The following is a 17,288-nucleotide window of genomic DNA, read 5'->3' on the forward strand; positions in this document are numbered from 1 at the left end:
TTCTTTTCTTTTCTTTTTTTCTTTATTTTTTTACACAAAAGGAGTATACAGTTCAAAGTAGGATGAACTCTATGCCATTTGCAGATTTTTTTTTTTTTTCATTAATTGAACTACATGAAACCTGAGGTATTATTAATATATATATATATATATATATATATATATATATTATAGTAGCAACCTCTTTTATGAGCTTCAAAGGACTATTTAATTAAAGAGAGTGCATTTTTTTCCATTTGTCTATCATCTCTGTAGTTGTTGTTTCAGTTAGTTGTAGTTGTAATTTCATGATTCCAGAGTGATGTAATAAAATCAGCCAGTGTTCTTCAGTTTTCTATCGGTTCATGTAGACCAGTGGTTCTCAACTGTTTCAGACCGTGACCCCCCAAAATAATCATATTTAAACTATGGACTGCTCCACCCTGATAAACAATTGGAATATAGGAACTGAGGCATTCAATTCGTTTTTTTACTCGGTTCCACAGATAAATATTATATATATATAACGCCTCGCAACGTGAGGCACCCTTTTTTTAAGGTATTAAAAAAAAATAAGAAAAATAAAATCTTAAAAGTCCTTAACTTGTCACTTCACTGTCATCCTGTTCTGTTCTTTGACTATATAGAAGTTTCTATTTGTACGTCTCTAAATGTTTTGATGAATTGAACATGGTGGACCCTCTTGTAAACAAGTGTAATGCTTAATTGGGTCGTCCACTCACAGTTGACAGTCTTTGTATTGAGTTTGTGCTTGAAATGTACTGTAATTCTGCAAACTGTTAATACATATTTCAATCAATCTCCCCCGCCCTGGGGGCACTCCTGGGGCTCTCGACCCACAGGTAGTGTAGGCTATTCTGTACTTACAGCGTACCGACCGTCGACCACTCGTTGGAAATAACAGATTTTCTGCTAGCAACGTGGTTGTACAGCAGTACAAATGAGGCTTAAATATGCAAGCTCTTCAAAGGCAAAGTCAAAGGCTGTCCTGGAGCTCTTGAGTCAAACAGCTTGAGTTGACATCCTTACTTGACCAACTGTGTAATCATGGCAATGACCAACACTTTGACAACTTTAATCACCAGAACAGGATTTATAAATAGGGTCTTTGCGGGGGGTTCCAGGTGGTCCTCACAAAAATGTGTTACCGTGGCCATTTAAAATGTAAGCTTGCACTGTAAATCTGCTATTTTTGAAGATTTTTGTCCCTGGCACAATACCTTTTCAATTGGGGGTCTGCGGCCAAATAATACACCAAATAATAATAAGCTGCTGCATTTCCATGGACATTATTTTTTTTGCTTTATTTTCTGATTTAAATACAAAATGTAGCAGTCTATCAGAAGACTTTTGGAGCGAGCCGGCTGAATTCCATATCAAACCCTATGAGGCAATTAACCATTTGGAGTCTCCCAGGGCTCTGTGCTAGGCCCTCCTGTTTTTGCTCTACACAATGAGTTTGCTGACAATGAGTCATGTATGTTTTTGCGACGGGTTGTTAGCTTGTAGATCTGCTATTTCCGCCCATGTTTGTCCCCGGTAGGGCGCAAGGGTTAATGTGGTAAATGTGACGCACGCACGCATACACACACAAACACACACACACACACGCGCACGCACGCACGCACGCACGCACGCACGCACGCACGCACGCACGCACGCACGCACGCACGCACGCACGCACGCACGCACGCACGCACACACACACACACACACACACACACACACACACACACACACACACACACACACACACACACACACACACACACACACACACACACACACACACACACACACACACACACACACACACACACACACACACACACACACACACACCAAGAAGAAGCCAGCCAGCTGTCAGTGTGCACGGGTCTGACCGGTGTTGTGTTCCCTCCAACTTGTTTCTGGTGGTCAGCTCTGGTCATCATGCATATTCCTATAGTTACAGCACACTGTGTGTGTGTGTGTGGGGGGGGGGGATGAGAGAGGTCACATGTCATGGTTGCTCCACTGCTGCCACTGCTCCAGGCAGTGAGCTGCTGTGTTTACTAACAGGAGGAGGAGGAGGAGGAGGAGGAGGGGACAGCGTAGCATAGCGTGTACTCTATCATGGGAGTTTCTCACGTCAGGAGCCAGTTGCAGGCTGCAGTATCTCATAGGCAGCTGGGTCTTCTATCCTACTATACACACAGTGGGCTGGTCTTGTATCTATCCTAAATACAATACACACACAGACTGACAGTAGGCTGGCTCAGAGAGGAATATTGATCTTTGTCCTGCATGGATGTTAGTGCCCCTTTTATAGGGTAAGTTTTAAGTACTGGTGAAATACAGTAAGGTGTGTGTGTGTGTGTGTGTGTGGGGGGGGACTTTGTCCTTGCTGTTGTTTACTATGTCCTTTGTGCTGCTGTGTCAGAAGCAGTGTACAGTATACAGTAGTCCCTTGCTGAGAACTTGACTGAATGAGACCTCCAAGGTTAGTCAGGGAAGTGGACTCTCTCTTGTGTGTCATTGTTTCTTCTTGTCTATTTGGCTGATAGTAGAGTGTGAACCTGAGGTCAATACAGTACGTAAGTGAGACAGGATATAGTATATTATTATTAGTTATCTCTCTGTCAATCTGTTCTGTGCGTGCCTGCCTGCGTGCGTGCGTGCGTGCGTGCGTGCGTGCAGGCTTCAGAACATGTCTATTTCTGTCTCCTTGTCTGTTTCTCTGTCCCATCTCAATATCCGTTCATCTGTCAATCTTCCCCCCGTCTGTCTGTCTGTCTGTCTGTCTGTCTGTCTGTCTGTCTGTCTGTCTGTTTATTCTCTTTGTCTGTATGATTCTCAGATGTTGTGTTTTGTTTTGTATTATTTTAGTAGTGGATTAGAGGCTGGTGTGGAACAACTCCAAGAGACTCTGTGCGCTTTGGCACGTGGGAGGTGTGTGTGTGTAATACTATATATTTAGGGACACATCCCAGCGCTGGAAGAGTAGGGGTGTGACACTTGTGTGTGTGTGTGTGTGTGTGTGTGTGTGTGTGTGTGTGTGTGTGTGCGTAAATCCACAAACAGTATTATATCACTCGAGTGTGTGTGAGTACGCACACTCAGACTTTGATGCAACCAGCCACAGGCAGAGACACAGTGACCCATTGTGAAAGTGGAAAGCACAAGTCGTGCTAAAGGGCACAGCTGACCCCAGGTCAGTGCTAAAGGGCACAGCTGACCCCAACGTGCGCGACTCAGGCGAGAAATTCAGCGAAAGCGAAGGAGCGACAGTGTGTCAGTGTATGTCCTTATTTTCCTGTAAGCTATTGAGGTGTAATCCATTTAAGCGCTTGACTTTCTGATGAAGATAAGAGTGTGGGCGGGTGAAAAGTTGTTCAGAATAGACTGTTTGTTGTTTGTGCGTTGATGCTGCGTCATGAGCAGGAGGAAGTTAGGATGCATGACGGACTCAATGCTTATGTAGATGTGATTGTCTGAACAGCTGCTTTGGTGCTCTTCATCGCTGTCGGGTCACATGTCCTCAACCATTCCTAATAGTATTATTATTTAAAAGAAAAACAATGTGTGACAATAGCCCATCTACAAACTCACGAGTCACAATGCATCTGCTATTCACACTACTTTTGTACAACACTCGTAGAATCAGAATCACAGTAAAAATGGGTGAAATTCGTTTTTGTGCAAGATCTATCGTTTTGATATTTCCATAGCAAAGGGGGGGGGGGGCAGAAGGGGGGGGGGGGCAAGGGGAAGAGAGATCAATCAAAGAAAACAAACAAGTTATCCACATATTTACACATACAGTAGTACCTGTGTGATGAAGCAGGGAAAGAAGACATAGAACGGTGAAATATGGTGATACTGTTGTACAAGGGTTGTGCCCGGCAGCGACGTTTTGTAATCACCATATAGGCAAAGGAAAATCTAGCCACCAAAAATGTAAATGAAAAGTCCCCCGAGCAAGGCATTATTTCTCCAGTTGTTTGTGTCTGTGGCTACAGTATACATGTATGAATCCCACACATAGCAGCTTTCAAGGTCAGCATATGAGCTGATCCTGGGGCGCTGATCCTCACAGTTCAGAAACACGTGGGTGGAAACCTATTCTAAAGTAGTAATAAGTACAAAACGGAGCAGTTGATTTCTGTATTGAACCACCTGGTTCAATACAGAAATCAAGTCAAACAATAGCTCATCTCCTACATACTATACAAGTACATGTATACATCCTCCTATACAAGTACTTATCAGGGTGGGGTGTCCCCAGTTCAAATTCGATTATTTTGAGGGGTCACGGTCTAAATTAAGGTTTGAGGACCACTGTTTTAGTGATGATGTCTTTTTGCTGGCTAACCTAGCCAGGAGTTGTCTTCACCATGGCTTCCACCTTCCAGACTGTTCCCAAATCCCAGCACAGATTTCCGATGGAATTCTTGCGTTGGGTTTCAGATACATTTAGAAAATAAGCTCTGCAGTAAACAAAGAAGGCTTATGATATTCACGTGCTTTGTTCAACAATTATGTTCAAAATTAATTGACCTGAAGTGAGTCAAGCAAGCATGGCTTGGTTTTGTATGCTTCTCTTGTGACCTGCTTCTAAACTCACTGTTGCAGCACTTGTTGTTTCCACATCTGACTGGATTGAAGGCTTAGACATTAATCATTTTTAATGGGAGTTTTTTCAGTACAGTACAGTTACAGTTTGCTTTTGGTTTTCTGAATAGGAGAGTTAACCACATGAATCCTAGCATCCCTATGGACTAAATCCTCATGACATCACCACAACCAAAAATATATTTAGCCTGTAGCGTTCGTATTGGAGCAGTATCATTCATGAACCTTATTTCTGCGAGAACATGACACTGCGAGAACATGACACTAATAACACAATATAAATTTAAATATCCACAGGATGACAAACTAGACATAGCTAATGGTGTGGACTTTTTGAGCGGTGACAATGCTCCTATGAGTGGCCGCGTGTGTATTTCCGCATGTACGAGTATGAGTGTGTATGTCTGTGTATGAGCACCACCCATTCAAATAAAGTGAGCCAGTGTGTAGATAACAATAAAAGTATATAGTTGCACCGCTCAGTTCAGACCGGTGTGATTTTTTTAATACTGTGTAAACCTGCATACACATTCTACCCGGAAATACTGCCCTACTCGTTTGTTTACAAACATTCTGATCTGGTCTATTCTCGGTGTTCATATTCTTCATGAACACAAAAACAGGCAAACATTCAGCGGAAATAGGCAAACATTCACAAATAGCAGTTTTATAAGCTCACAAGCGAGAGCTTTTGGGGACTTTTTCTACCGTAGTAGTACCGTAGTCATTTAAATTGTATTTTGTTGCTATTTAATTTGATGACCGGCGCAGTGCATCCGCTATAGGAGACTTAAAGAGTCTCCTACTGGCTCATCAAATCGTTGGCTCAGGAATGTGACAAAAACTAAAAACTCTCTGTGAATTCAAGGCTTCATGGCGTGTGTAATTAATAGAGAATAAGTACTTTTTTGGACTGAACTATACTCCTTTTAAGTAAAAACTAAAAAACAAACATTTAAAAAAAGGAAATGCCCTCCAGTGTCGTCTACATTGACTCACTTGCCCATACTGCTGTGTTCCTGACAGATTTGGTTGTTTCCGATGGATGACGTTGTCTGACTGCCATCTCCAGGGACTCGGGCTGCTAATTGAGTTGTGTGCTTCTCAGTTTATTGCGAAGGGACCTGTGAGGTTAACACGTGACGCAAGTCTCTGTCTCTGTGCCCCCAGTGCAGACTTGATTATCAGCCTGCATCATAGAACAACAGAGAGAGTGAGACAATGTGCATGCAACGGTTCTCAAACTTTTACATTTCAAGGTCTCCCACTTAACTCTAACAGTATAGAAATGGAACCAAATGGACCTGTCAGGGTCCATTTGGTTCCATGTCTATACTGTCAGAGTTACAGACTTGTAGGGGTCAATTTAGACCCTCCCAAAGGAACCCAGAGAGTCCATGGAATCCACTTTGAGAAGCGACATGGATAAAAGACTTGACTCGATGATTTTTAAGTAGTTCTGAGATATTTATGTTGAGTGCACTCCACTTCACAATCACATCCTCCCCTTTGTGAATGGAACACGATTGCGTATCTATGCTGCAGTTACCTTGGACAAACAGATGGCGAGCCACAGTTTCCATGCTATAGGTGATAAGGTCTTAGTTGTGATGTGTGAGCTGGTCCAGAAATAGGTCTTCTTTTAATATTTGCAGAAATATGGAACAGAGATAACCTCGGTGTGACGGTGTCTAAAGAAACATAGGCTTTTCTGCTGACTTTGTTTGACCACTTGAAACATAGCCTCCCTATTCTGGGGGGGTGGGGGGACATTGTGCAAAAATAGCTGATTAAATAGCTGATCTACAAAACTGCCATTACAAGGCAATAACACAAACAAGTCTTATGCACACCTGCTGTATATGCTCTGAGATGGGTGCGTAGGCAGGGCTCAATGTAATCAGAAAAATGCACTCGTGCACAAAGACTCGCACACCGTCTGCACTTGCAATACAAACTTTATTTAGGCAACGTTTCGGTCAAAGACTTTCTTCAGGCATTCAGATGCAGCTTGTATATCTGCTATCTTTTTATAGCCAAAGTATAAAGAACCAATGTGCTATAGCTAAAATCCCCCATGGCTCTAGTTCTGTTCTTTTTCCCCATCAACACCATCTCTTCGCAGAAGAATAGCTGATCTAGGCCTACAAGCTCACAGCACGTTGCATTGTGATGATGCTTTGTGAGATTGTACACGCGGTAATTGGCTATTTTTGCCAAATGTCCGCCCCAGTCTGGGGATGCTAGGGTTCATGTGATTAAATCTGGCAACTGAGGCAACTGCTTAATGTCCTCATGATGTTTACCACTTTCAATGGCATGACTTCGACAAGCATGAGCTTGGGCATACAGTACGGTACCTACCATGGTGTCACTGTCATCTCTCCCAGCACGTCATAGCTGTTCCTGCTCAGTATACCTTGTTTATGGCTGGAATCACTGCCACTGCTTTGAGCAGTAATGATCAATCCACTGGCTCCTCCTGTGGAGTATGGCATACAAATCGCATGTGCATATAGTGTGTATATCTATGAGTGTTCGTTAATCGCCACGTTATATTGGTTGACATCTGGGGACCCTGGCAGAGTGGCTTTTAGTGATTTTATATGCAGGTAATTGGTGGTGACTTATAACAAAGTATTTTCAGATATTTCAGATATGCTTAATATTTTTTAGATTTCAAAATGTATATATATAAATAAAAATAAGTAAAATTACTTCATACATTTTAAAACAAACAAACAAACTAACATATCTAAGAAATCCCATGACTAAAAATAATATTAATAAAGAAGTAGTGGAAATAGTTAGACGGCACGGCGTGAAGCGATGCGCTTGTAGATCTGCTATATTCACTAGTTTGGGTTATGGCAAACGTCTAATTTATCTTTTGGGTCTTGACCTGAAAGGTTTGGGAACCACTGGAATAGATAGAGCAGTGGTTCCCCCAGGGGTCCTTGAGGGAGTTCCAGGGGGTCCCCAGCTAAACGATACTTTGGAACCAAATGGACCCTTATGGGTCTGTAACTCTGAGTTACAATGGAACCAAACGGACCCCCTAACGGGTCCATTTGGTTCCACTCTCAAATTAACATTGATTTTACAATATAAATTGGGGCTCTCAGAGATTTGAGAACCACTGAGATAGAGGGTGGCCAATGTGACTGGATGTTTTTATTGAGCGTTTATTAAAAGTATTGACTGAGGGAGCCTGGACCACTTCCTCCATGCTCTGACAGCTCTAAGTGTAAATAAATTATTTTTTGAGTGGTGCAACCACTCCTACATCCAGCAACGTCCGTGTACCTGTGTGTGTACCTGTGTATGTACCTGTTTGTTTGTATGTATAAGTGAGCACGAGTATGTTACATATTTATACCAGTAGGGGGCACCAGAGATACAGAGAAGAAATTGGAACGATACAGAGAAGAAATTGGAACGATACAGAGAAGAAATTGGACGATACAAATTGGAATGATACAGAGAACCAACAAATTGGAATGATACAGAGAACCAATAGACGGGAGTTGCACCACTCGGTTCACACTGGTGTGATTTTTCTTTTCTGAATGACAATTTACTGGTAAGAGTTTAAGAGAATTCCCTCTCAACTCATACCTGTTGTCCCAGAAATGGACAACAGGCTCGGCTGTAAAGTCATATATCTGCTGAAGTTTATAGACCTCGATCATATCTCCTCTGTGCCTCCTGTACACTAACGTTGGTAACTGTAAGTGTCTTAACCTTTCTTCATATGACATTTCTTTCAACCCTGGTATGAATTATAGCCCTTCTCTGAACCTTCTATATTTTCTCTGTATTTGATGGTGGCTTGTTTCCTCCTCCGCGTCATCAGTGCCCATACCCGAAGGCGGGGTTGGTGAAAGGGCCTTTCTGTGTGGAGTTTGCATGTTCTCCCCGTGTCCCCTAGGGTAGGTACCCTCACAAAAAACATGCAGTAATCCTGGTCACTAAACTGCCTCCCCCTGGCCAGCCGGGGCGCCTGATGGAGGGGAAAGGAACTGGTTGGAATAACGTGTTCCTTCCACGTGCTACGTCCAACCAGGGAAACTCCCCCCTGTCAGGTGTAAAGGAGCAACTTGGACACTCAGGCATGAGTTCAAGTCTGTTGCTCTCCCATTGTCCCCCATATATGGGGACTAGGTTGGTGGAGGGTGTGTAGAGCCCAGGATCACATTAGATGATTGACACAGGGGTGAAAAATGGGTTACAAAATCATGGGATAAAAAATATATTTTTAGAATTATCAACCACCATATACCTGTATATCTTTTTCTTCCTCTACTTGATGAATCACTAGATCTCCGACTTTATAATTAGCCAAGTTGTCACTTTTTCCCCCAATGTGCAACTGTTTACATTTATCTGGATTTAATTTCAGTAACCACCTGTCACACCAATTGCTGGTACTCTGGAGGTCTGCTTGGAGTTGTGCTGTGTCCGTGTCATTGGTTATAGTTCTAAATATTTTTGTGTTGTCCGCAAAAAGGTAGACATCAGATTGTATCTCACTTGGTAGATCATTTATATAAATAACAAAAAGAACAGGGCCTAATACAGATCCCTGTGGGACTCCAGAGGTCACTGACTTCCAATCTGAAGTGGCTTCATTAACCACCACCTTCTGTTTCCTGTTACTAAGAAAAACCTGTACCCAACCTATAACTCTGTCTACACAACCTGGTCACAGACAAATAATTTAATTAAATTCTCATTTTTCATACACTACAATACACGATCAAAACAATGTTTGAAATTCTCATACAATATGGGCTGGAAGAGATCCCATTTTTCCCATTTTTTGAGGGGCGCATATTCAGGTTTAATGTTTGTTTTTAGTTAAACAAACATTAAAAACGCCATTAACATTACCTAATCATAGCAACATGAGTTAGACTTTAATATATTAGCGCCCCTCACTTCACACAGGTGTGATTTTTATAGAACTTGTAGTCTAGGAATAAAAGTTAGTTGTTCCATGATGTATATCTCCTCTCTAATGACCAAAATGGTGTCTGTCGCGTATACTTCCTCACAAACCATGTCATCTTCCTCGCATACATCTCCTCTTCCTAATATCATCTCCTCTTCCGTATACACATTTCCTCCTTTACGATCTTCTCTTCCTACCATTTCCTCTCATCATCACACCTCGTCTGGAATGAAGTACACCTTGACTGGCTATGACTCAACAGGTCTGGCTATGACTCAAGACCTTTTTGATTATTTCTTTCAAAGCATCAATTGAAGTTTCAGTTCATTCTGATATGAGCAGAGAACGCACGCACGCACTCACGCACTCAAGCACTCACTCACTCACTCACTCACTCACTCACTCACACACACACACACACACACACACACACACACACACACACACACACACACACACACACACACACACACACACACACACACCACTGAAGTGGATGATTCATTGACAAACTGCAGACCTCATTAGTAACTTGATAATGATATTTATGAACAGGTCTGGCTATGAGACAGCCGGCTCAGGAGGTAGAGCAGGTCGTCCAATGATCCCTGGGTCGGCACTTCGAGTCCCGGCTCCTCCTGTCCACATGTCGATGTTGTGTGTGTGTGTGTGTGTGTGTGTGTGTGTGTGTGTGTGTGTGTGTGTGTGTGTGTGTGTGTGTGTGTGTGTGTGTGTGTGTGTGTGTGTGTGTGTGTGTGTGTGTGTGTCTTCTTCTTCGTGTCCGGCCATCCTCTATATCACGTCTTTCCAGTGGTTGGCACAGGCGAGTGCAGCGGCATTTGGCTTGGCCAGGTCATCTCCAGTACATTGTGGAGCAGAGATACATCTCATGATGTGGTCCATTGTTTGTGGTTCGCCACACACACATGCATCTGAGTGTGTGTGTGTGTGTGTGTGTGTGTGTGTGTGTGTGTGTGTGTGTGCGTGCGCGCGCACGCTGCTGTCCTAATAACTCATTTTTAGGGGTTAGGGCATTGTAAAAAAAACTGCAAAATAATTTAAAAAATGGTAAAATAAATTGGGCTTCACCCCAAACATTCGCCCCACCTGGGGTCAAGTTCAAACTACGCCCATGCTCATGTCCTTTTCGATCATCAGTGTGGACAGTATTGTCCATACAAGTGATTATGCAAATTATGAGAATTGCTTAACATATGCAAGTTAGCATTCGGCAGTTTCTAAATGCTGGGGACCCATGCTAAACATTTCTAACATAAAACGTTGGTGTACTCAACATGTCTGGGTTCACAATGGGGCTCTATGGGCTGGCTACTAGACTCATACCTTTGTAAACAAAAATAACACATGCCTTTTTACTTGTAACAGAGTATTGTTATATTGTGGTATTGCTACTATTACTTGAAGTAAAATAGTAAAATATCAGAGTATGGTTATTACATAAAGCCGGTCTTCAGCTGTAGGCCGAGGAGGATATCAACAGGGATATTGACAGCTGGTTTGGTGCATCACTGTCCAGTTCATTGGTCCAGAAGAGGATTATGCAATGTGTCTGTAATCATCAGCTGTTTTGACGGTTGTTAAAATCACACCTGTGTGAACTGAGCCGTGGAACTATACTGTAATTGTTATACTGTACTAATCGTTCTGTACTGCTCGTACTGTACTGTACTCTGTGTTGTATTGTACTGTACTCTACTGTATGATGCATACTGTACTCATACTATACTGTACTTGTACTGTACTCTTACTGTATTCGTACTGTACTCGTACTGTACTTTATTCATACTTGTACTGTACTGTACTGTACTGTACTGCTTGCTGAAAAAGACATTGGTATTACACTAACTCAGCTTCCCATCATGCACCTGTGCACAGTGTGAAGCTCAACAGCGCTCAACAGTGTCACGTGTTGGTACCACAGACAGACAGACAGACAGACATAAGGACACACAAAGCTACATTTTGGGATTTGTTTGCCCACCGCTCAAATATTGATGACAGCCACAGGAGTTCTCGGAGAGGCAGTCGGTCACTCTGTGTGCATGAGGGAACATGTGTACATGTTCAGAGAAATCCCTGAACAGCTCATCAATAGTGTTTTCTAAAGCTTGTCTCACTCACTCACTAAGCGCTGTCAGTCTGTCCGTCCGTCCGTCCTCGTCCATTTTCCACGCGATCTGATATCCTGGACATGATGATGGGCATAAATGTGTTTAACTATCGACAAGTGGTAATAAAACAACACACAGATTGTGGATTAGGGATGGGATGATAATTACATTCCTGAAGAAGATCCCAGTGATCGAAATGAATTAATAAACCAGTGTAGCTGAGTTATTCCTTATATTATTATTTATAATTTCATGATAAATTCCAATCTTAGCAATACATTATTTTTTCAATTTCCCCCTTTTATAATATCAATTATCATGCCATCGCTAATTTGGATACATTTGCATTCACTTCATCACATACACGAAGCACAAAAAGGAAGATGCACATTTGCATAATTCATTACGCTAATTACTGCACTCACGGCTTACTGTATGTTCTGCTTCTTCACTTCCTCTCTAAAGGGACTTCCTGATTGGTCCAGAGCGCTGAGCGAGACGCCTTGACCCCCAGTGACCTCCAGCTGTGGAGGTGTGCCATGTGTTCACCTGGCCAGCAGGGGGCGTGAAGCTGTCGGTCTGCGCGGCCAGTAGGTGCCCCCCGGTCGGCCCGCGCGCCACCATGGGTTCGTCCACTCTGGGGAAGGCAGCTCCCTTCGACGTCCTCCTGGAGGAATGCATCCACGCTTTGGGTGTGTGTGTGAACCAATAGGAAACCATTTGAAATGGTTTTGAGATCTCTGTCTTTTAATGTCTATATATTCATTAAGTTAGCTCTGGAATGCTAGTACCTGCCAATACCTGAGGCCGATTCTACAAATGAAATGCCTTCTAAATCATTAGCTTACACACTTTCAAGATTTTTCAAAAATGTTTAAAAATAGATGTACAAGCTCGCAGCACAACACTTGTATATCTGCTATTTTTGAACACTAACATTGAATGTGACACCTATGCTTTCCTGGTTTTAATGGTAAAAACAAAAAGATTCATAGGTGACGCAGTAAACCTGCCGGTACTCTTATCAAAGCACTGAGGACTTTATACTGTCTACTGAGATCAGGAAGGCATTCCTTATTCTATTTAAAATACCGTTGCCAAGCCCCGCCTATCTAGACACAATGAAATAAGACGCTTAGCAAGCGGTAATTTACATTGTTTACAACAACAATCACTGACTCATCACTGTATACTTAACACTTGTGTTGGCGTGTTTGTGGGCGTTGTGGTGTGGAACGCACACATGGCATGGGTGACATTGTGTTACTTGCCTCCTCCTCTTCCACAGATGACAATGGGGAGCTGCAGTCCAGCCTGCTTCCTCGCACCCTGCTGTTGATGCACCGCTGGTATGTCACGTCCACGGAGCTGGCCGGGAAGCTGCTGATGATATATCCTTCCAGGGCCGGAAGCCCCACCGGGCCGACGACAGTCGGGGGAGGGGGGGGGGGGGGGGACACCGAACCTCATATGTCCAAAAACTGTTAACTTTTCAGGATTCAAATTCGATGCGATGCGAGAGTTCAGTCTGGCCAACATCAACTCGGGTCTCCTGAAACGCTGCCCTCCTCTATACTATCTAGCATCAGGGTCTTGTTGTAAACTGTTGTGCCGCAGTGCATCTATGTAGGATTAAAATTCAAGGATAGCAAAAGTAGCCGATCTACAAGCACGAAACGTGGCACAAAAGTGACAGCTGCTACTTTAGATTTTGTGTAGCGCTGTGGTATGATCAAGTATGGTGTACATTTATGTGAAAAAAAAGTCTTCTGTCCGACTGCAACGATATGCAAGAATGCTTTATTTCTGCCCATATTTTGTAGGCTACCTGCTACTGCAGCTCTTGTGCAATAGTGTTCAGAATTGCAAAAAGGCATACATAAAATATTAATATCTCTAAAAAACATTAATTAACACCATGGCCTCACAAGTACATAGATAAGTTTCCCCACCACTGCCCAGGCGAAAAAGAAATATATTTAGTATACTTTTTTAAAGTATACTAAATGTACTTATTTGTACTTGAAACTATTTTAATTTAAATTGTGCTATTTTGAAACTACTTAAGTTGTACTTTTTATGCTTAAGTTGCACTTAAGATGTGCTAAAACATATCTTAAATATATTTTTTCTAAACTTTTTAACCCTTTTGTGACCAAAAAATAGTGTTAAATTGAAAATATACTTCCAGTATCCCAAGTATACTTTTGAAAAGCATACTTAGATTATATTTATAGTGTATTTTTGAATATATCGAGTGTATATCAAGTATTAAATAAATGCATTTAAAATATACTACCAATGTGTTAATAGACTAACATTATGAACTAATGTGCTTAAAATATACTTTGTTATCTCGAATACACTATCAGATCTACTTAAACATATCTTAAATATATTTTTTCTATACTTTTTAACCCTTTTGTGACAAAAAAATAGTGTTAAATTGAAAATATACTTCCAGTATCCCAAGTATACTTTTTCTGATGAGTGAAAAGCATACTTATATTATATTTATAGTGTATTTTTATAGTGTATTATAAGTGTATATCAAGTATTAAATAAATACATTTAAAATATACCAATGTGTTAATATAATAACATTACAAACTAATGTGCTTAAAATATATTTAAAAAAAGTATATATTTGCATATATTTGCATATATAACTCTTAATTGGAGCAACCATGTTACTATACATTTGAATGGGAAAAGGGGAGAGAGACTGACCAAACCAACAGACATTTAGAGTCATGGTTTTACTAACAAACCACATAAAACAACATAAATCACCAAATAACTCCACAACAAAACCCTAAACACAATGACCCATAACATAACTCCAGTATACATTCTAATATTCAAATAATAACACAAATAAGAACAATAACACACAGTCCTTGGCGCCCCAGTGTATGCTGGGAAATGGACTTCCTCTAGCCACTCCCATTTCACCTGGCAGTATTTATAGCACATTAGTACTTAATATACTTAAACTTAATATACTGAAAGTTTATACTTGTATTGTATTTATAATGTATTAAAAATACAATCTACAAATATATTTACTTAAAATATGCTAAGAGTGCATTTAAAAAATACAATCTACAAATATATTTTTAATTATTATATTAAAGTACATCTTACAATAAATGCATGTTCAGGTTAAGTTGCTATGAATATATTGCTAATGGACTTAAAATATAATAATCACAAATGTATTTTTAATTATTATATTAAAGTACATCTTACAATAAATGCATGTTCAGTAGAACTTGCTATGAATATATTGCTAATAGACTTAAAATATAATAATCACAAATGTATTTTTAATTATTATATTAAAGTACATCTTACAATAAATGCATGTTCAGGAGAACTTGCTATGAATATATTGATAAAGTGCTTAAAATATAATAATCACAAATGTATTTTAATTATTATATTAAAGTACATCTTACAATAAATGCATGTTCAGGAGAACTTGCTATGAATATATTGCTAATGGACTTAAAGGTATATTCAGTGATTTCACTCAAAAAACCTTAGGTTTCGTTTTTGGCTGGGACCTAAGCCTTTCATCCAATCAGGATAGAGAGCCAAAAACGAAACCTAAGGTATTCTGACCCCCAGGGGTTAACTGGGGACAGGGAGGAACTCCTTATATGGTCAGCACACTCTATAGTAGAGAGGATTGTCACAACAAAACAAAAAAATAAGTGATATTTGAATTAAGTGAAATCACTGAATATACCTTTAAAATATAATAATCACCAATATATTTTTAATTATTATAAATAATTAAAGTAAATCTTACAATAAATGCATGTTCAGGAGAACTTGTTGTGAATATATTGATAAAGTACTTAAAATATAATCATCACAAATGTATTTGTGATTATATGTATTTAAGTTAGACAAAAGTAAACATAAAATTAATGCACTCATGAAAAGCATATTTTCATACTATTTGAAATATATTTCTCATTTAGTACACATCACAAATGTGCTAAATCACAAATTAATTTATGTTCACTTATATTATATTTAGCAAAAATGTACTATTAATATGATTAGAGACACTACAAGTATACATTTAACATACTTTCTGTGCTAAAAGTGTACTTAAGTATGGAATAAATATATTTTTCGCCTGGGTGGTCATAAGCCTTACTTGCGGGTTCACTTCACAGACACCTATTTGATATTTATTGCTACGGATACCATAACCAAAGCATCTTCCATTTAATTGACATGGAAGCACAGTAGTGTTGTTATGAATTGTCCACTGATCTAGATGAACTGACAAGCACTGAACTGATACCCTGCCTGCAGTTGTGGAAAATAACTACCGGTAAGTAATTTGAGAATGTTTTACTTTACTGGATTATTTTCGATTTCCAATACTTTTAAGTTTACTTTTTATTACATCACATCTCTACTGTTTACTCCACTACAATGATTTGAAAACTTGTGTAACTACTCTCTTATGTGGGGACGCCACAGGTTGAGAACCACTGGGGTAGAAAATGTCAAAGGTCAAAGTCATTGTTATGCTTTACACAAGGAAGAGACAGAGGTAGAATAAGAGATGTTGGCCACCACTTTGGTCCTGAGGATGAACAGCCACAGAGCTGATTGTTCTGACTTGTACAACTTGTCAAAAAGTCTGATTACATGGTTTGATGTCATATATTAAAGATGGAGTGCCACAATTTTTTTTATTTTTCCAGTTTTTAATGTGTCTATGAGGTGACAGTACTTCATTAGACACCCTGGAGTTGTTTTTATGTGCAATGGTGTATTGACTCTTCCTGGAGGCTAAACCCTTGATAGTCAAACAGGCCAATGAAGTAAACAGTAATATAGTGACACCACACTATCAGCCCCTCCCCTAACCCCTCCCCCTTTATCATACAACTACAGCTGTGGGTGCGGCTTCAGTTCAGGTGGATCACCACCCACCAGGCAAACCAGGCATACTTAATGAAGTGGTGGGCGTGTCCACATAAAAGCATGATTTTAACAAATACTGTACACTTTTTGGAAAAAGTTCTTCCCCCTTATATTGTAACAATACCTGATGATCATGTTTTAGGGTGGAAAAAAATGGTGGCACTTCATCTTTAAGTCTAAAAACAAGTTTTCCTTAACCCAACCGCACGTATCGTGACTGCCGCGGTGACAACTGCCAAAGAACCCGGTCGAAGATTTGTTATTTTATGAGGTAAGATCCCAGACCCTCATTTTTCCATCCCAACATTTACAGGTAACCAGCCGTGGACCCAACATCCGAAAATGTTTTGCTATTTTTGCTAACCACTCTTCTAAACCACTGTTTAGAGTTTTCTGAAAAACTTATGTTGCTATATATATGTGGCTAAAATCTAAAATGACACAGATGCTTTCACGTCTTATACGGGTTAATTCATTATAGCCTAATTGGGTTTTACTGAATAAAATCCAGAAAAGACAACTGTCTTTTTGAATATATTCCATGACATCGGTAGGTAAGTAGCCTAGAAGCCACGAAAGTGACGTAATTCAATGTGACAGTCAGTTATTGTAGCTGTGGCCTGACTCCTGAC

General features: G+C 40.3%; 1 protein-coding gene across 3 annotated transcripts in view; it reads left to right on the forward strand.

Moving 5' to 3' along the window:
• Nucleotides 1-17,288, forward strand: part of rasgrp3 (RAS guanyl releasing protein 3 (calcium and DAG-regulated)) — a 46,527-nt gene that overhangs the window by 7,063 nt on the left and 22,176 nt on the right. For 2 of the 3 annotated variants that reach the window (XM_083774588.1, XM_083774590.1), the window contains exons 2-4: nucleotides 12,166-12,392; nucleotides 12,989-13,091; nucleotides 16,865-16,927. In XM_083774588.1, the coding sequence (XP_083630714.1) occupies nucleotides 12,323-12,392; nucleotides 12,989-13,091; nucleotides 16,865-16,927 (236 nt within the window). In that variant the 5' untranslated portion in view covers nucleotides 12,166-12,322. Of the gene's footprint in view, nucleotides 1-2,179; nucleotides 2,313-12,165; nucleotides 12,393-12,988; nucleotides 13,092-16,864; nucleotides 16,928-17,288 lie in introns of those variants that run through there. The other variant, XM_083774589.1, reaches the window with a different exon arrangement.

Source organism: Protomyctophum parallelum (assembly GCF_964188405.1).
Source record: "Protomyctophum parallelum genome assembly, chromosome: 10".
In the NCBI taxonomy this organism is placed as follows: Eukaryota; Metazoa; Chordata; class Actinopteri; order Myctophiformes; family Myctophidae; genus Protomyctophum; species Protomyctophum parallelum.